The sequence below is a fragment of the Notothenia rossii genome (genome assembly GCF_949606895.1).
Source record: "Notothenia rossii genome assembly, chromosome: 9".
Lineage (NCBI taxonomy): Eukaryota > Metazoa > Chordata > Actinopteri > Perciformes > Nototheniidae > Notothenia > Notothenia rossii.
Genome location: NC_136907.1, coordinates 22,408,586 through 22,429,778, shown reverse-complemented (window position 1 = coordinate 22,429,778; position 21,193 = coordinate 22,408,586). Strand labels below are relative to the sequence as shown.

At 39.1% G+C, this 21,193-nt stretch overlaps 1 protein-coding gene across 5 annotated transcripts; it reads right to left on the bottom strand.

Moving 5' to 3' along the window:
* Positions 1-2,362: 2,362 nt before the first annotated feature.
* On the bottom strand, positions 2,363-20,853 carry mlxipl (MLX interacting protein like). 5 transcript variants are annotated; one of them, XM_079650291.1, is made up of 17 exons: positions 20,320-20,853; positions 17,911-18,017; positions 17,726-17,808; positions 17,147-17,236; positions 15,859-15,900; positions 12,882-13,056; positions 12,404-12,484; positions 10,478-10,629; positions 9,079-9,670; positions 8,897-8,967; positions 7,230-7,470; positions 6,443-6,558; positions 6,203-6,325; positions 5,897-6,024; positions 4,791-4,914; positions 2,862-2,997; positions 2,363-2,738 (listed from the first exon to the last, which is right to left on the bottom strand). In XM_079650291.1, exons 1-17 carry the CDS (start codon positions 20,658-20,660, stop codon positions 2,593-2,595), a joined length of 2,748 nt encoding a protein of 915 aa, XP_079506417.1. In that variant the 5' UTR covers positions 20,661-20,853; the 3' UTR covers positions 2,363-2,592. The 5 variants fall into 5 exon arrangements, with proteins under 5 accessions (XP_079506417.1, XP_079506418.1, XP_079506419.1 ...); XM_079650292.1 differs by having other exon boundaries at positions 7,230-7,467; XM_079650293.1 differs by having other exon boundaries at positions 2,862-2,991; positions 20,320-20,852.
* Between the last annotated feature and the right edge of the window lie 340 nt (positions 20,854-21,193).

The window sequence follows — 21,193 nt, the reverse complement described above, 5'->3', positions numbered from 1 at the left end:
TGCTTCAGAAGCGAGGCAAGAATACTTCCTGGCATTCAAAAAACGAAGAGTGGAACAGTCTAGCAAGTGTGCAGGTGTGCGTCATATGATAGGCCCCGCCTTACATTTTCCGTCACAGATTTGGGGAAATTGGTCTGTGCGCAAAGCATTGTGGGGATTTTAAGACCGCAGAGTCTACACATGTGCAGCCTCGAAATTTCTCCAAACGAGGTACGCCGGGCTCGGTAGAATTCCAAGTATGCTGGACATTGGAACAGTACTTCGGCGGCACTCAATGACGTAGTATGCTTGAAATAGTGGCTCTGGAGCAGCTTTACTCGAGATTGAGGGTGTTTCTCAATCTCGAGTAGGCTTGCTTGGTAGCACATGTCTTCCGAGCGTCTTGCTTCAGATGCGAGGCAAGAATACTTCCTGGCATTCGGAAAACAAAGAGTGGAACAGGCTAGCAAGTGTGCAGGTGTGCGTCATTTGAGAGGCCCCGCCTTACATTTTCCGCCCCAGATTTGGGGAATTTGGTCCATGCGCAAAGCGAAATTTCCAGGCTGCACACGTGTAGACTCCGCGGTCTTAAAATCCCCACAATGCTTTGTGCATCTGTCCGCTGTATTTACTCCCTCCATCTGACAGGAAGGAGCCTCATGTGTCACTCCACGGAGTTCACTCCGTTACGGAGGGGGAGTGTGTAGGGGTAGGGTGTAGGGCGTGGTTTGGGATTGGGCCGTAGTGACCGGTCTAAGTTCTTGTTATACATCCATGGTCTCAAGTCAGCACCGATGCAGACTCGCTGTTTTTAGGGCTTAATAACCCATTCCGCCTCCACACTCGTTAGTTTGGAACAGCATTTAATGTGGCAGATCCTCCGTGCGAACGCGCAAACGGAGGGGTAGGGTGTAGGGCGTGGTTTGGGATCGGGCCAGAGAGTCTGAGGATGTTTTGAAGATGGCAGGTCTGAAGAGAGGGTTCTGAACACTGTGAGGTTATTTGGTTTTTAACCTTACGTTTTGTTAATGTCATGTTTTCTATTTCAGGCTGTCTGTTTCAGCTGTCAATCAGCGTATCCACTGCGCCTTGCGCGTTTCAACCCTCAAGCAGCAACTCCAGCAACCAGATACATATGTTGTGTGTGTAAATACAATGTGTTGTGCGACTTGAGCGATCCAACGCGACTTGGTGTAATTGGATTCCATAGTTACACCTGAAGTCAATTCACAAGCTACCCTGCAGTATACAAAGTTATTAAAACTAGCGCCACCTTTACCAGCTGTGATAACACTTAAATGCATCAATAATTATAATCAAAACATATTATATATAGTATTCTGAAATGGACCAATCTGCATAGAGTACTTTTACTTTTGGTACTTTAAGTATATTTTGATGACAATACTTTTGTACTTTTACTAGATTAACATTTTGATTTCAGGACTTTTACTTGTAACAGAGTATATCTACACTTTGGTACTTTACTTTTCCTCAAGTACAAGATCTGAACACTTCTACCACCCCTGGTACTTAGGTAGACAACAAGCTTTAACCTAATTTTCTTTCAAACAAGCCAAAACAGCTGTCCTCTGAGCTGGACAGTTACATCACTCTCTATATACAGTTTAGCCTGAGGAGAGACGCAGGGACCGTCTACAAAGTGCAACGCCAGAAAAAAATACCACAAAAAATACTCAATAACTTCCCTGTTGTTAGAAAAATCTCCCTCGACACCGGCTTGAGTTTCAAAATCAGGATACACGCATTTATTATCCTTGAAAGAATGGTACGGAAGTAGTCATCACATACAGCATATGGTACATTCTTGCAAGGATAATAAATGCATGTAACCTGATTTTGAAACTCAAGCCTGTGTCGAGTGACATGTTAAATAACACCTGCCATACAGTGTAGTGCTACCAAAATCATTTTAAACATTGGTGGTTGGCAAATCATTGACATTTTTTAAAAATGATTTTAAAATTATATTATTTTAGTTACTTAGGCTAACTCAGGGTTAAGTGATTTTTTTTTACCTGATTCTAAAATGATTTTTTTGTTGTTATGACTAGTATAAAAATAAACATTAAACTTAATATTCGAAAGAAAACCCTGTCTACTTAAGGTAGTCATTTTCTCTTATGTTTATCTTAGACTGGCACTGGTGTGCAATGTCAAATACAACAAGTGTGAAGTGTAATATGACATATTGTATGTGTTGGTTATTAAAGGCAAGGATTACACTCAGAAATTACAACAGTAGTTGTCAACAGAAATGAAAATAAAACTATTCAAAGTGACTGACATCCCCTTCTAATCAAAGGAACTACTGCTGTGCCAAATGAACTGATTTTGAAGCTGAGAAATAATAACAAGTATATATATACATAAGTACTTTATCAGAACGTAAGCATGGATCACAACAATTTCCTATCACTTTTTTTGGTGTACTGAATACATTTTTTTTGCAGCTGGTGAGTTTTCTGGAATGTGATTATGCATTACTAACAGTCTCGAGTCTTTTTTTTAAATCACTCCTCTGACTAGCACACTCCGGTAGTCCGGCATGGTAGTGGACTGCTATGTTTCCACTGAGTCTGTTCTCCAGGGTCACATGGGGTGTACATTGTCCCGAGTATCCAGGAGCGCAGAGTGGTCGCCCTGGGTCACAGCGAGGGTGGCCTGCTCCGGCAGCAGGCTGGGGTCTGACAGTATGGCCGTGGTGGTACTCAGGAGACGGAGAGAGCTCAGAACCACTGAGGGGACATGCAGGAAAAACAAGAACACAGAGTACAAGATGGGAAGTTACATATGCAGTGATAGAATCAAATGTTGGATGTATTCTGTGTGCATGGAAGAAGCAGTAGTTGTGCACTCACTGGGTCTTAAAGCAGGCAGGGAACAGTGCTGGTCCAGCCAGGACAGGGTGGAGCGGCACAGGTCCTCCACACTGGCTGTGGACACCATCCCATTATAGGACTCGAACAGCGGCTCAATGATTATACTGAACTGACGCTGTGTTGAGGAAAGAAGACTATAACATGTGGAAGTTCATGAATATTCTTCAATAGGCTCAAGCACCTAATGATAACTGATTTGATATTAAAGGGACAGTTTACCAACAAAACTATAATATATATGTTTCCTCTGCAGAAATGTTTGCGTTCTCTGAAATGAAACGGGAACTAGATTGCATTTGGCTTTTGGTGCTCAAATCATTCTAATCACCAGATATCATTATTCCATTATTCAGGATAATCCAGAGACCTTGTTGTGAGTAGGAACAATGTTCTTTCTACCATATAAACGTGCAGAAGGAAGTATGTTTCTTCTCATAGATGGTAGGCTCATTTTAACTTTTTGGGAGCAAAGTTATTTAATCGATGTCCATAGCAAGTTACTTTATAGTGTTGAAAGGCTGGTGTAATTATTTCTAGTTGTCTTTTTGACCTCCCTATCCTCATCCCAAGCCCTTTGGTTCCTAATGGAGACGAAACTTTGGAAAAAACAGGTAATAAATATTTATTTTCTTTTAAATTGTTCAGTCATTTCCTATAACAGCAGCTGTTTTTAAATCAATTGTCACTCAAACAGGAGTGAAATAAATTGGAGACTTTCTTCAGCTGCAAATTGATTTACATTATATTAGTTGGGAAAGAGAGTATTCACAGCATGAGGAAAGTGTATGTGATGAACCAAAAAAAAAACATCATCCAGTGCAATGCTGCTCAAGAATTTGTGATATCACACTTTGGCCACAGACAAGTCATGTTATTGGGATCTATTTATTGTTGGTTGCGGCTTTTTCTTGGATTTGTTCAACATAAGAGTCTATATTTAATCATCCAGCTTGTTCTTCAACGGTATTTTCCAGATAACATTGCTAGTGAGTGCTCCATTGTTCTGGAAGGAAAACTAATGGTCGATAAAAAAAGTAAATTCTCATTGTTGAATAGCTATGTCTATAGAGGCAACAAAGTGAGCAGTCAAACAAACATTACAAACGGCTTTCTTGAGTGTATATTAAAAAGAAAAGACCCTTTTGGATATATTTTTGATTCATTATCTGATATTTCAGCAGTTAGATAAAAGCACTATTCACAGTACCAAAATGTAATCTATATATTTTCATGGAGAGAAAACACCCTGCAGGTGTTTTTGTGCAACACACAAAGATGATAATCTAATATTCCTATTTTGCCTGGAAGATAATGGCAGCAGTGAGGGGTTGGGTGATCATTAAGGGAAGAGTTATGGATTAATATGATATGCTACTGGCATTTGCAACACAGAGGCATTTACTTGATCTGCCTGATTACACTGAGACAGCCCCAGATGAATTAGGAGCGTAAAGTCATTTACCATATACACTGCAGGATAAATGATAGCTACATTTCCCTGCTAGAAAATGTCCTCCCAGATATAGTTACTACCACATTGTGGATTCAAAAGGCGACATTTGGGGGAAACAAAATGACATTTGAAGAAGTTGATGCATGGTGCAGTAACTCACTGTGATAAAGACACACCACAGTATGCATTGTAATATACATGTTATATAATGCAGTAAAGTGTTTTTTTTACAATTTGATTGTTTTTACTGTCTTTTTGTTGTATTTTATCTCGTTAAGTCTTTATCTATTTTATTTGTATCTCACGTTCTATCATATTTTATAATAATTTTATTGTAATTTTCACTTTATTTTAAACTTTCACCTATGTTTATGCTAAAGACGTTTTTAAGTTGAGTTTGTGGCAGCGTGATGTTTTTTAATTAACATCTGGCAGATTTACATTCATAAGGATACGATCCAGAACTTCCAGTTTTGAAGCGTTTGTGTCCGGACGTACTCCCGGAACTTCTGCCTCATGTGGTCGAAGCGCTGCCGTGTGATGGGCACACCGGTGGCCGGCAGCTGCTGCTGGCACACACTGCAGGAGGAGAGGAGCTGAGTCAGCAGAGCAGTGCATCGTCATATCAACAGGAAAAGACCACAATGTGGTGTTTAGGGATAGGTTCACCATTTTTTACACATCTGTCTAAACCCTTGTGCCTCACAATTTTTTTTAAAATAGGAATTTAAGAGGTTTTTTTATGTTGGAAGTTCAACCTCAACTCCTTTAATACTTGAAAATATTTCTATTGCAATTTTCTAAATCGGAAATTGTTTACCTCTAAGAAGACAAATAGGAGCTTTTTAAACACTACACAAACAATTCAAAAACATACAAATTATGCCAAGCATTTAGCTCACAGAAATGTTTTGTAAAGTTTGTAAAACAATGGTGGCACAGAATGCCATTATTAGGATTATCATTCAGAGAAATAATTGATATTTGCCAGTGATGATAAGGATTTATGTTGGTTGAAAGATTCACCTCAATGAAAGTGGAAAATAATATTAATATATTATTTTATGGCAGATTTTTGACACATACATTTTGTATAGTTTTAAAGTGTTGCGATAGGGATAAATCAGGTCCCCATATGTACATTAAAACCATTTATTTGTTGTTTGTCTAGTGTAAATTCTGCCATTAGCAGTTCCCCTCCTAATATGCTTCCTATGTAAGTGGTGTGGCGACAAAATCCACAGTCTAAAATATGTGAACCTGTCCTTTAAATTAAATGATGACATCACATTACATGTCATTAAGCCTGTTATCTACGTATATACACTTCAGTGCCTTAGACATCGCTTCTGGAGCAATTTGGGGTTGAGTATCTTGCCACAGGATACTTTAACATCTGCCAGGGATGGGATCGAACCATTAACCATCTCATTGTAAGAGCCCCATTTTCCCCCTGAGCCACTTTTGCCCCAATATTAACCAAAATATCCCTCCAACTCATGTGAATATGCATGGAGTAAGACGCACACAGACACACGATGGAGTGTGTTTAAGGTCTCACTTGATGGCAGAGTTGAGGAGCTGGATCTCGTCTCGGAGTCTCTGAGCCTCGTCGTGCAGCTGAGCTCTCTCCTGCTGCATCTTACTGATATACTCTGCCGTCTTATGCAGTGTGGTGGCTTTGCTGATCTGTGCCAGCAGACAGAGGATAAACACATGTCACCAATACACCTCAACAATACACACATATTTAACATTACTGTGGTAAGTTCCTAAGCTGTATTTACATCTCATTTCCAGTTAAACAGAGCAGCAGCTGGTCTGTTCCTCCTTCCTGAACATCTCTCTTTAATATCTTTAACGGTACCTTTATGCTTGGCTGAGAGCTGAGTGTTGTCACAAGGTTATGTAACGTGTCGAATCCAAGTTTGATGTTGAAGCGTCTCTTCTGCTCAGCGGAGATGTGAGTTATCCTTCTGGTCTCTGTTTGCTGCAGATAACATATGCAGTGAAGAATTATTCATCACACTTCACACCCATTTTCATATCCTTATTTAGCAAAGACTTGATTATATAATATAAACTAAAATTAGACGCTGTGTCCTACCTTACTTAATTCTAACTTTCCGTGTCCTGAGAAGCATGTGTGAGGGGACTCAGGGTTGGAACCTTTATCTAAAGGGCTCGGTGGTGACGTTTGGCCTGGATTTCCTGGGAAATTAACTAAAACAAAAACAGATATCATAATAATTACACGGCCTGTACTACAAAAATTACTCCACACAAAAATAAATAGGCCATTTATTGTACGATAATAATATTCAACTTAAATATAGTCATATCTGGAATTATGTAACAGAAATGTTGTATTTCTGCTTGAATTTGCTTTTAACTAAATCATTCAAATTGAATAAACAGGTTGGTAAATGCGAAAATAAATTTAATCATAAAATGAAGGGGAATACGAGGAATTAATAGGAATGTAAGTAAATTAATAAATAGGGAAATTAATAGAAAGGTAAGTAAATAAATGTGCAAATTAAAACAGCAATCATTTTGTCAAAATGTATTTATTAATGCCTACATTTATTTATAATATTATTTTTAATTGTTTTTCTTTTAATTATACAGTATACATGGCTTCATTCAAACTTAAAAAACAAGCTTCCTCTTTTCAAATTTTTTCACTTTCATTTGATGAGAACATCAAAGAAGAATCCAAAAATCATCAATGTGCATCAGCATTAAATTATAATATGAATGGCGCAAAGACATATAACTTAACAACCATGTTCTCATTCACCAGTCAGAAGAAGACAAGATCTCTGATTGCATCTGGAAAAAGCGAGATGTTGTCACACTGAAATGTTCATTTAGAGCATTGAGCAGTATACCTGTGAGGCTGCTCCTGTCCGTGCTGTAGAGCTGGACAGGAGAAAGTTCCTCAGTCTTAGGGACCAGGAGGGCCTTGCCGGTGGCCGTGGAGCCGTAGCTGAGCAGGGCCGACACCGCGGAGCCTCTGGAAGAGCGGGCGTGGGGTCCGCTGTGACCCAGGGGGGAACTCTGGCTGTGCAGAGGGGTCAACATCTGGATCCCTGCAGGCCAAGCCCCTCCGTGTGTGATGCTGCTGGACTGCTAATTAATAATACAAATACAGTTGATTATACAGAGCACTATTACAAAACTAGAGAATGCAATTCCTGAAGAAATTGCTAGTGGGAATGCTTTATGCTGAAAAGCTGACGCAAAACTGCTATGCTGAAATGTATTGTGTAAGAAGAAAGTGAAGAATTTAGATTGAAATGATACATGAACACTGGGGGCTTGAATGGTTGATAAGAGAAAAAGTAAAAAGGCTTGGAAAAGCAGTAGAATATTTGAACTGCAAACTTTTGAACTAACTTGATGGCGAATGATCTGTCGCCATGGCAACGGAATTTGATGACACCCCATAATATGCTTAGATGTGTTGATGGCTGCATCGTTACCAAACCTGTGAAGTTTTGGGCCATTTCGAGCATTTGAACTGAAGCTGTGAGAAAACCGTGTTTCATAGTGAGCATTGTGTTGCCAAGGCAACGGCATTTGAAGAACTCTTAAAACTGTCAAACAGATGTCTTCACGGCTGGAATATTAGCACACGTGAAGTTTGAGCACTTTTTGACCATTTTCGTAGGAATTATAGCAATATCGTGTTTTACGGCGAGGGATGCGTTGCCTTGGCAACAGCTTTTGAGGAAAACTCACTAGTGGCACATAGACTTGTTGAAAGCTGGACCATTAACCATTATCTGAAGTCTGGTGCTGACAACATCGTGTTTTATGGCGAGGGATGCGTTTCCATGGAAACGGCATATGATGCAACCCCATAATGTACGTAGAGCTGTTGAGGGCTGGACCATTAACCATTATCTGATTAACGAATCAGATTTAAAAGTAGTATTACACGAATAATGTCAGAAAGATGTGTAACATTTTAAAGTTGGAATGAGGTTTCTGAGTGAAAGCATGAAGGAGCAGTTAGCAGTTGAAGTTGCATGAAGTTGTTGAAGTCTGAAGAGTTTGTCCATTGACTTCCATGTTAAAAATGTGATGAATTATGGGATGTATCTCTGGAATTATGAAAGTTATGAATAAGAAAGGTAATAGCCATCAATTCCCGACCGAGCTGAACGTTTTGATGTTTGAATGGAGTTTCTGCAATGTTCAATGTGGGAGAAGAAGAGGCGCAAAATAACCCGGCGGAATAATAAAGAATTTTGTGCGTAGCATAACAGATAGTTGGAATGCTGTGTCAGCATTCCCACTAAATAATGAATATGTGCAAAGACACATGGTCGAAAAGTAGATAGAGGGAAAAGATGAAGAGAGCTCAGTCAACATGTTAAGTAGTTACAGGGTACAATGATATTGTGAATCATAGTGCAGGTAGAGGCCAAATAACGGTTTGGCATAAAATACCCCCTTAAATGTATCTTTGAATTTCGATTTTTGTATTTTTGTACAAGCCAGTTATCAAGACAAATAAACACTGCTCTTGTGATACAAAAGGACAGCTCACCGAGGGGCTTGGAGATGATGACCTCTGACCTTTTGGTTGTAGAGTAGCATCAAATCCTAGTGATGGCTTCCCTGAAAGCACAAAAACATATAGTTATTTTTTTGTGACAGAAACATTATCCCCCTACATGTTTTAGATAAATAACTGTTGTTAGAGAAAGATCAAAGGGACAAGTGACTCACTTTCACGGGAGTTTGAAGAGAGCAGCTTAGCCAGGCAGCTAGTGGGTGGGGGTGCAGTGGACGGGGCCGCAGTGTGGCCCCCTGTCCTCCCCCCTCCTGTCTTCTGCTTGTGCTTCCCTCTGACCCCTGAGACAGCCAGCTGCTCCGGGACTGAGAAGCAGTGTGCCGCTGTGACAGAGGGCAGCGTCGCCTGGTAACTAAGAGAGTGGCAGGGACTCTGGGGATAAGTGTCCTCTGTGTGAGGGTAGCCGTGACCCTGGTGCACGGAGCCCTGGTGCACGGAGCCCTGGGTCCCCGCTGTGGAGGCAGTGTGAGTGATGACAGTAGGGGTCACGCTGGTCGTCGTGTAGTAACCGAACTTGTGGCAGGGCAGCGGATACAGAAAGGGGATAGTGGAAGAGGGCGGCTGCTCAATGCTGCTGCTGAAGGCTATAGAAACAGCTAGATCAGGGTATGACTGGTGTCCATAGGGCATGCTGTCTGAAATCATGCTAGACGTGTGGTATTCATCGCAGTCCTGGCTCCGCCTGGCCTGGTCTGACTGGGTATTGGATGAGGAGGGCTGAGGCAAATTGTCAGATGACAGATTGGGCTAGAAAAATAAAGATGTAATCTATTTTACTCACCGATCAATAACAATTCCACCAAGATGCACCAAAGAGCGTCACAGGAAGTCATTTCTGCCTGTGGCCATCAATTGAACTCCTCGTTGATGCATCAGCACTGTGAGTCAATAGACTGGAACTAGGACTAAATCAACAGCAGCCAAACTCGTTAACAGTATGCAATTCATCTAATTAACATTAAAACACCACTGTATGTATTGTAATAAACACATTTGAGTCAAATGTACACATTTTTTCTTTAACTTCTTGTTGTACCTTATTTCCTATGTTTCCTTTCTTTTATTGCACATTCTTACTTTAAGTTATTTTTACTGAGAGAAAGAGGGTTGGAATGATCTACATTTACATTTTTAACATGTTAAAAGTATAATTGCATCCATAAAGTTAAAATAAATGAATAAATACATACAAAATATTAAACAATAATAAAAAATAACATCAAATAAAAAACACAGAAAGACATTTTAAGGAAAGCAAACAGTTTAAGGAAAAAAAGTTGTCACTACATAATATTGCACCCCTACTCATTATGCTAAATCCTAATTAACTTTACGCTTACGCTTATTTTTAATATAAATAGCTTTATTCTTTTTTTAAAGTATTTATCTTTTAATTAATTACATAAAAAAGTCAAGCATTTGTCACTTTGCCAACTTCCTCAGTATAAATAACAATTTCTGTTTCTGATTTACTATTACTAGCATTAGCAATTGTGATATTTTTTTCTGCAGCATTACATGTTACATTACAGAAGGAGCTGTGAGCAGCAGTACCTGAGCCAGCTGGCTGTCGATGAGGTGCTGTGGAGTTGTCCCCACGGGGGAGGAGAGGGGGCCAAATGCTGTGCTGGGTGAACTCTCAAAATAGCCACAGTCAGCAAAACCAGTCAGCTCAGAGGGCTGGCCCCGGAAGTTCATAAAGATATCTAAAAAATAAAAACACACACTGTTAGGCAGACTTTAAAGTATAAAAAAAACAGACGCAGGGAATTATTCCATTATCCATTTGTGTACCAGGGGAAAAAAAGCATAATTTGTGTTACTGTTGTCGATTCATATACATTACAGACAAATAAAGATATGACAGCATTTGTGACGTTTACAGATAAAATATGATCCTTCTGTTAAGATTGAATAGAGAAATGAAATCCAACTTCGAAGAAATCATGGTAGTTACTAGTCCTATTTAGAATATCGTGTAAAATATCAGCTTCTCTGAGGTGAAATGAGTATTACAACAACAAACAAACAACAAATGTCACCTGCCACTTAGAAAATAGATCGGCACATTTCATTTTCTTGTTTTTGATGCCTCTCAGGGCTTCTGTAAGTCTTTATGATGATAGGCAAATGAGGAATCCAGGTATACCAACACAATAATCCCAACTCCATTTTGGCCAATAAAGTGGAATATAATTTAACATTTCAGACATTCAAACAAAGAAAACAGGAAATAAAAACACAGGGACAAAACATCTATCAACAAGTGACCAGTGCTCTGCGTGCAGCATCATTGAAGTAATTTACTGAGTATCTGCCAGGTCACATACTTCTGGAAACTGTCCCTGCCAAGCTGCCATCTGTGCTATAAACTGTGTCTGCATATCTGACGGCACAGAAATCAAACCAGGTTTTGACCAGCTGGCAATGTTAACTTTAGTCAATCAACCCTTGATTTAGATCTTATGGAGCCATAATTAATAAATATCAGCTTTTGATCCAGCATGATGCGAGCTCTGTAGACAAAAATGTGTGGCGCAAGCTGAAAATACATACCAGTTGGTCTGTTTTCATCTCAGTAAAGAGGAACTACGTGGCAAGTGATCTGTATTTCCATTTCAGAGACGCACTCTGCATAAATTACACTTGTGGCTGTGTCGCTGTGTCGCTGTGACGGACACTCACTAGCTCCCTGGATCTTGTGACCAAAAGAGAGACAGACAGCTGATCCCTCAGGACCCTGCCAGCACTGTGAGAACAAACAGCTACACACACACACAGACATTACAGCAGAGGGCAGCATGTTGTCTGTGGGTTACAAAGGCTGGCTTGTAGCCACAAGGATGCTGGATTGCTTCACTGAAAGTAACACAAAGGCAAAACAGCCACTGTGCCCCTGAGCAAGGAACTAAACTCCTCACCAAACATATTCATATTTGTTTCAAATGTTCGCTCTGAGTTTCTGACTTCCTGTAGCCCTTTTGAAGTTTTTTATAGAAGTGGGTCGCAATTTTGTTTGGAGGTTCACGAATACAGAGGTTAAAAGCTGCCAAAAGCAAAAATAAATAAATGACCAAATCAATCAAAATATCACAAAATAAGGATTAAAATAAACGTAAGCATTAATTTACTGATCAAATATAACATACATGTATGATTTCATTTTCAGCTGCTCCTTTATTTATTAACCATTGTCATCATTCCAATATTGATCTTTCTTTCCTATTTGTTTTAATAATTAAGTGTATTTATTTCTGTTTGTATTTATAAATGAAAAATAAAGATACATTTATATCTGTTTGGATTTTATGAATGTGTGTGTGTGTGTGTGTGTGTGTGTGTGTGTGTGTGTGTGTGTGTGTGTGTGTGTGTGTGTGTGTGTGTGTGTGTGTGTGTGTGTGTGTGTGTGTGTGTGTGTGTGTGTGTGTGTGTGTGTGTGTGTGTATAGATAAATAGGTCAGCAGGCAGACAGACAGGTACCTGGTATATCCATGAAATCCTCCAGGTTGGGCTGCAGTGGAGTCAGGCCTGGCTGGATGATGTCAGCGTTGCTCATGTATGCTGCAGAGGAAGAGGACATGATATCACACATTAGGAAGGTGAGTTAGTGCACCTGTTTGTGTGTCTGCTTTAATAAGTGGAATATATAACACTGAAAATCGCATTTCTGCCTAATGAGTACATGTCGTTTTGGAAATTCAGTTATACTTTTATACCTAAAAATATAAATGCAGGACTTTTACTTGTAACAAAGTATTTCTACATTGTGGGATCAATACTATTACTTAAATAAAATATCTAAGTACTTCTTCCACCGCAGCTCGGACTCAGGAGCTATTTTGCAATTATTTTATCTAAATGATGAATGAAAATTAAGAAGTTTTAACCTACTCATGGCAGCTCAGAAAACACATATTAAACACTAATAATATTAAACCTCAGTGTGCTGACTACTCACGGTCGTGCCGCTCACTGGCCCAGGGACAGGGTTTCTGCGTCATGGTGAATAGGGTGTCTGAGATGTCCGACAGAAGGCAGTCCAGGTCAAACATGTGGACCTCCACCGGCGCTGCCTCAGGCTCCTGGTACATCTCAGTGGACCATTTATCCAGCTTGGCCTGGCAGATCTGACCCTGGAACACATTAGCCAGATATAAAAACATGGGATCCATTAGTGGGACTGAAAAGAAGAGTCCTCCATCACGTGACCATGTCCAATATTTGGTGTTGTGTATGGATTGTGTGAAAAGGTAGGACTCCCAAAAAAAAGCTTGTTGCGCAGCGAAAAACAAGTTAAGACCAACGGAAGCGTTAAAATGTGATCAGATACCCGTAGTAGATATAGGTTATTTGCTAAATTGGTGGATCCATGGAAATACAACTCACTAAAACACAATTTACAACCACTTACACAAAAAATGACAAGCATACAGTATAGCAGTTGCATGTTCTCCACTATCACACCTAGTTTCTGGACATGATGTGCGAGGCCAAAGAGACCATTCTGTTCTCAAAACGCAGTAAAACACTCACAGAAATTGAAGCTCCAGACCTGTCCTTATTCCTCTGAGCTGCTCACCCTCTTCTTGTCTTTACCCTGCACTTCAGAGTCTCAAGCCAGATTTATAGGAAAGCCCAGATTGAGCCGGAAACCGTTTTTAAAAATTTGATTCATTAACTGCTTGATTTGTTTTCTTTGAGGGAAAAGTGTATGCAAGTAGAAATGATGCAAGATTTTTTTTTGCGTATGCATGTGTGTGTGTGCAGTGCAATATGAAAAAGCAGTTTGGATGTATTGTTCAAAATCACTAGCCTCTTACAGGTTATCATTATTTTGGATTTGTTCATTTCTTTATTTTGGTGTTTCACCATTTGAATAAGAACAGCAGTCTTTTGTCCCTGACCTAATTCTGGCAGCCTCACGTGCGAGCAAACAGGAAGACCTGAGGCCTCGCAAACAGAAACTGCCTTGGACTCCGTAAAAAATGAAAATATACACGCATATATTAACCACCTGGGATGGGAACTATTTACATGTTTTGATGTATTTCCTGCAACCAGGTGGTCCATTACATTAAATGATGTACAAAGTGAGATCTAAAGAAAATAGTTCCTGATCTTTTCTGGTCCCAACATGTAGTCAGGACTCTCTACAGTTGTTAAGTCCAGATCAAAATTAAGGTTGAATTTGGAAGCAGCCGCGGTCTAAGCAAGGGTGGCCAAAGAATGCCACCTCTTTCAGCCCCTGTCCTGATTTGGCATCAAACATATTTTCTACATTGTTGATGAGATCGAAATGAAGGCCAATTCCAAAATGAGTGTTGTCAGAACGTCACTGAGAATACAGTTTGGTTGCTGTTGTAATTGCAATGCAGGATGGTCTCTTGTTTTGTCTAGAAGAGAATGGAGATCAAAATAAAATAATAAAGCCAATTCAATTTCTTATCGGAGCTTTGATAGTTTAACTTGTTATAAATCATATCAAATAACCACTCCCTTTCCAACAACAACAACCTCGGGTTTTACTGAGGTGTTTTCGCCAGCCACTCTAAAATGTGAAGAGAAAGGCGAGATAAAGCTTTGCCAACACTGAGCATAACAACCTGGTGTAGTGACCTTTGACTTGTCAACCTTTGAAGAGCCGCAAAACACATCTATAGTTACTACAGACAGATAGACAGTTTTATCTCTGGCCTGAGGTAATACCTGGGCTTCCAATGAGATTTGGATGAGATATGTGTGCATTATCCAAAGTGAGCTGTCACCAACTCACTCTCTAAATTAAGTTTCCATATGATGAAACAACATTTCCAATTACGTTTCAGGGGTTTCGTGATTTTTCCACAGTTGTGAGCAGTTCAAAAATATATGAGCAACCTACATATGTTAAGTACGTTAGCCTATTTATGTATGTAAGTTTAAATAAGCAGTCCCATTGTAACTAAAGTATGTGATGTAAGTTAAATATGTGATGTTAGTTACGTATCTGACCTTTGTAAAGTATGTGTCATAAGTACGGAAAAGACAAAAGTTAACTGTTCAGGTTAACTGTTCCGGCAGGTAGGCCATCCGGTTATTTTAGCTAGCCGGCTTAAATGATTGGTCGTGCTTTTTACAGTACTACGGCTTCCACAGAAGACATTTTTTTATGGATTTTTTGTCAAAGCATTTAAGATATTCATTGCTATCGGGATGTTAAGAGCATTCCATGGAATATAACAAAAAGTGTATCTCGAGCCGGTTTCTCAAACTTACCTACCCCACCTTTAAATATGTAAGGTAAGTGAAGTATTTGACTTAAGTTAAGTATGTCACCTTAGTTAAGTTACATACATAAGTCAACGTTGAGCTTTAGTTTCACATGAGACACGAACAGCTGCTTCCTGGGGGAAAGTCCCATGTTTGTTTTACACATCCATCCACCACCATCTCCTTCCTATGCTGATTTAGGCAGGTTTCGATTACAAATGTATGAACAAACAAACCTAATCTGGGACAAAATAACTTGCCCTTGAAAAGTGCTTAATAATGCAGTTTTCTTAATGGGAAGGTCATCTTTTGGAAAACCTGGCTGCTGTAACTTGTGGGGTAACTGTTTTTACGTAGCACTGCAGTAGGTAGGTCAGATTTGATTAAATTACATTCAATTCTACAGCTATTTCACCTGAATAAAAATAAAACCTGAATGGGTGAATAGTTATTATCACTGCTGGCAATCAATACGCGTCAATTGCCTACAGTGCCGGACCATTACACATTTTGGTTTTGCATGTTTCTGTTTCTTATTTTCATCCTCTCACGGCTAAATCAACATGTTAAACTAAACCCTTTAAGGACTTTGATGATCATAGGTTTAGCTGCGAGTGCATTCACAAGTAAATAATGGTTCAATCCACCAACTTCAGTTTTCAAGTTAAAGAAGCACATCTTCATACCTCTTGTAACATTGATAGAATATCTTCCTTCTTTTTCTGAAGCTGCAAAAGATAAAAAAGGAAAACTGAATAAATAAATATCACAGCATGGCTACTTTAAGAGAAGTTAAGAGACTGCTCATTCTATAAACACAACAGAGAGAACAATATGAAGCTTAAGATAAGGAATTAAAATGGCCACTTAAACGTGATAGGTTTATTACGATAACACATTCATTTGATAACATGGATAAAATAACCCAAAAGAGTGAGATCACTATAAATGTACTAGTATCACAGACTCAATAAAGGTGAATAAAATGCCACAAAGTAAAGTAAGGTCATCTAAGATTTACTGAATGCCATAAATACACCTGGGTAGTTATCAAAATAATATTGAGACGCTGTAGCGGGATACCTCGGAACACTACAGAGCACACTTGGAAACAATGTGACCTAGAGGCATTGAAAACATACCCTTCCCTAGCAGATGTAATTCAGCACTAACAGTCATTGAGGAGGTGCATACAGTACGCTCTGCAGGAGCCACACAGATGAAACCCAGTAAAGAGGTTAAGTATAAAATGGTGCTGTGATGACTTATTTTTGTAGAACAACTAAGAAGTAAGCATTGCAAGGACTCTCTCAACAAATAGCAATATGATTTTCCCGTTGGATTTTGAAATATTGCTGTTTGACATTTTTATGAGACTTACACATTTTGTTCAGCAGGATAATCTCCACATATAAACACCGCTTTTATGATTTTTTTTGTATAAATGCAATTCTCAGAAATCAAAAGCTAACGTTAGGCTAAAAAGGAAGTGCATCACCGACTCCTGGTTGTGCATCATCACCGCTAAGCTAAAGGCAGATTTGTGTTTGGCATGAGGGCGTTTAGCAGTCTCATTTAGCATTAGCAGCTGTGGTTTTAAAACACTAAGAAGCTGTGCACGTTCACGAGTGGGGTATTTTACTGATGTATGTTATGTCGAACAACAAAATGTGAAAATCTCTTCTGCTTGTGTTAACCACAGTCCTTATTTCAGGCATCTTATCACAAACACATTAAAAAAGAAACTGAGAAAGAGATGAGAGAGGACATGAGAGAACCTGAAGTGCTCAAATGCTAACTTATTTCCTGGTTTCAGGACTCATTCCTGCACCACTCTATAAACCTGTAGTTATGCACTGGAGACCAAAACCAATGGTTGTTTAGATCAGTTTGGACCAACATTGTTATACACAGAGCCGCTTGTAAAGCAACAAAATATGCAAGACATATCATTATTCTAAAATGAGTGCTCACCCTCTTCTTATAGTAAATCCTCCATTTGTGATACTCCTTGATCACCACCTCAATCCTTCTTTTCCAGTAGCTGCCCTCTAGTACAATTGCCTGTTGACATTATGCAGAAATACCAAGCATGAGACTTACATATCCAACTTCACCAGTGTACAATACAATAAATAAAACTCAGCTATATACAGTTTACCAATTTATAACCTTGGTTTAAAATAATCCAGTTTGTGCTTAATCAGCCGGGTTCCATTGTAAAAATGCAACCCTCTATTTCAAATTTTTGGAGAAAACTCAAATATTTGTAATCTGTACAGATTGACTTAATTAAATACTTTAGACAGGGCATACTATACCACTGTTAAACTGCACATATATAAATATAAATACACAAACTTTAAATACTTAATCAATCAATACTTGATTTGATTGTATTATCATTATTTTTTTCTTGTGTAATGCTGTTTTATTTCCACCTATTGTTGTGTGTAATTGGTTTTAATCACTATTCCTGAAAATGTTTAAGTGCTGTATTTTAGCTTTAAAAACATTATACAAATCCATGGCCTCATTCTGAAACTCTCTCACCTCAGGCTTCCGATGCGAGTCGGCCTCTGAGCCCTCCAGCGGTGTGACAAACCCACACACTGGGTTCTTCCTCTTCTCTACATCTAAACAGCAGATACAGAGTTGTTAAAACATATTTCATTTGAACTTGAATACTGGAGAGGTGTTGAAGGTGATGCTGAGGAGGTAAAGAGTGGTGGACTCACACTGAATGAACCAGGCTCTCCAGATGGCGTTGTTCAGACGGATCTTATCTCTCCACAGCAACCGCAGACCCTTAAAAGACTTCCACTTGGGAGAGACTATCTTACCACTGGAAAGAAAACACATAATCTATCATAAAAGATACAATGGAAAACAGGCAATATACTTCTTTTGTAGAGACACTTCAAAAAGGTTTTCAATGTCTTATCATAAGTGATACATTTGTGTTTCATGGTAATATCTATTAGTTAAAGTAGAACTTATATACGCCAAACTTCAGAGATTTTAAAGAATCATTTGTAGCCTGATTTATAGACCTAAGATTTTTAACAGTGTTTTCTGATTTTTAACATTGTTTGCTGATGTATAAATCCCCTCATGGAAAATGTTATTCATGCGTCAATAAAATAAAACAAGAATTTAAAACCAGGCTTTGAACAATGTTCAGATTTCTGTTCTGGAAATCTATGCAAATACACATTTAACAGGACAATTATTTCCATATTCTAACTTAACATTGTAGATGTTTTATCAGTCTGGATAAAGGTGATATTACTTAACAAAATGTACCTTATACACCTATAGTGTCTTAAAAACAATACGAGAGACAGGTGACTAGATTCTCTTTAGACCAAAGTGGACACAGTGGAAAATATTCAGTAGCCTCACCCCCTCACTCTCTGTCCTTATTTTGATTAATAGTGACCAATCAGCTAATTCAGCAGTACAGTGCAGGCTGTTTCTTAGCGTCCCTCAGTCTGCTGAGTGCTGAGCAGAGGCCTCCTAATGTGAGGTGCTCAGTGAGTTGCCTAGAAGCCCTGGGGAATGATTTTCAACGTGGTGTTAATGGAGTGACAACGCTGCGTGCCCCACACTCCAAAACAGCGGAGACAGTACATTACTTAAAAGAACATGTGAGGAAACAAACCAATCAACACAAGTCTGGTTAATGATAATTCTGTGCAGCAGAGCAGCACAAATACAGTCCTTCACATAATACTGTTTAAACCTTACAAAAAGCACTTAGATAAAACACCTTACAGTAAATAATGAATACGTTCTTCAATGTAAAGCTACTTTATAAAAAAACAAAACCTGGGTTTATTGAGTAACTATCTTTCAATTATATATTTTTAAACAATTGCACAGGCAATTGTCTTCCTTAGGCCAAAGGTTTATTGCACCTCTTGTTAAAGCACAACTTAAGTTTAATTTAAAATTCTCAATTACATGTTTTTAAAATAAATACATTCCTACATTAACTTATCAAGGTATATGAGCCAGATAGCTGTCACTCAGTTTCTTTTAAATCACGAAAAAAACAGAACCAACAAACATAACAGGAAAATTGTATGGGTTATATTTCATGCATGTCCGTGCAACAGCAATATAATAAGCACATTCTCAAATGAGCATGGTGTCAGGATCTCCTTTCCCTCAGTTACACTGTAACCTGACAGCGCTGCCAACTAGAATCAAAGTCCATTTTTCAGTGAAGATTTTCCAAGAGGTTGCACAAGAGACTCTTCCAACAGACACGAGTTACAAACCAACAATATCAGTCTTTAAAAATGTTATTGTGGAGGTTTTTCATGTGCACTGTGGGTAGTTTGTGTAACAGAATATGCAATGTATAATATACAAATGTGCACTATTTAATCATAAAACGTTAACATGAAAGTGACCCTGGTTTCTACGTGCTTATTATGCGTTAATGTACAGGAAATCAAAAGGAAGTAAATGGGATTATGGTTCAGAAAAAACGTATTATATGGGGATAATTTGCAGTGATGTTAAGTAGCCTAGCTAAGTATGTATGCTCAAGTATAAGTACAATTCTGAGAGAGAAATACCCAAGTAGGAGACTTTAGGCTACTTGGGTATTTCAATGTTTTGCTACTTTGTACTTCTACTGCACTACAATTCACAGGCAAATAGTGTACTTTTACTCCAATAAATTTATTTTATACCTTTAGTTATCTGAGTTGGACTAATTCTATTAAATCTAATTGACAGTTAAATAAGACTTTAGTTACACCTGGAGTAAATCCATAAGCAACCCTGCAGCATAGTATACAAGTACAGTCTACAAAGTCATTCAAACTAGCTGCACCTTTACCAGCTTTGATAACACTTTAGTGCATCAATAATTATAATCAAAACATATCATATTATTCTGAAATGGATCAATTGGCAGAATGAGTACTTTTACTGTTGGCACTTTAAGTATATTTTGATGACAATACTTTTGTACTTTTACCTCAGAAAGATTTGTAATGCAGGACTTTTACTTTTAACAGAGTATTCCTGTTCTACTGAGTACTTCTCCCTCTGTTAATTTGCAAATGAAAAGCAGCTAACAAGTGTGAGCTGTGTGCATCCTCCTGTGCTGACTACATACGGGGACCCACCTGTAGGCCAGGGACATGCAGTCGAACAGGCGGGTCAGCGTGGGGTCTATGCTGAGGCTCCCGGAGCTGAAAGGACCGTACCGGTACGTCTGGCACCACGTCAGGTTCACCGTGTCAAAGTCATAACTCGTGGACCCGCCGCTTTTCGTCCTGCGCGAAAAGTCGTTGTGGGGGGACGACACCATGAAGTGTCCGCTGTGAATGACCTGAGTGCGGGGGAAGGCGCAGGCGGACAGCCCGGTACCTGCCACTCGAGCCGGCTCTGCCTCCGTCTCCGAGTCCGAAGAGTCCAGGAGCTGCTGGCTCTGACCGGAGGAACACGCTCTCCCTTTGCCCGCCATGGTTCGCTTTCACTCGGTGTTGACTGTCCGCAGAACTGTGAACTTTCTCCTCAACTGACTCCCCCCTCTTCTCGAGATATTCCAAAAGGAACGCCGCTTGATAACAGCACCGAGACCCCGCACCCTCCAGCTGACAGACATATGTGGGTCTCCCTCACAGCTCAGCGCGGGACGGTGTGGATTATTGAGCAACAGCTTCTATCATTATGTCAACTCCATGAGGTGGAAGTCCTCCCCACCACCAATCAATGAAAACTAATTATTAATAGACCAAGCCTTGTAGAAAACATTGTTATTGTCTGGAGTCCTCAATATTGGATTTACTACACCTACTATATCAAACTCCATGTTGGTATTTTTCAACTAAAATATAAAAGTATATTTGTATAGCTAATTTTAGTAGTACATAAACTCATTAATGTCATCAGGTAAACGTTTGTCTTGAATATTTCCATATTTAGCCACTTTATATAAAACATAATTAATAGAAATAGAAATATTAGGGATACTAAACAGATTGTAAGGTAAAATCC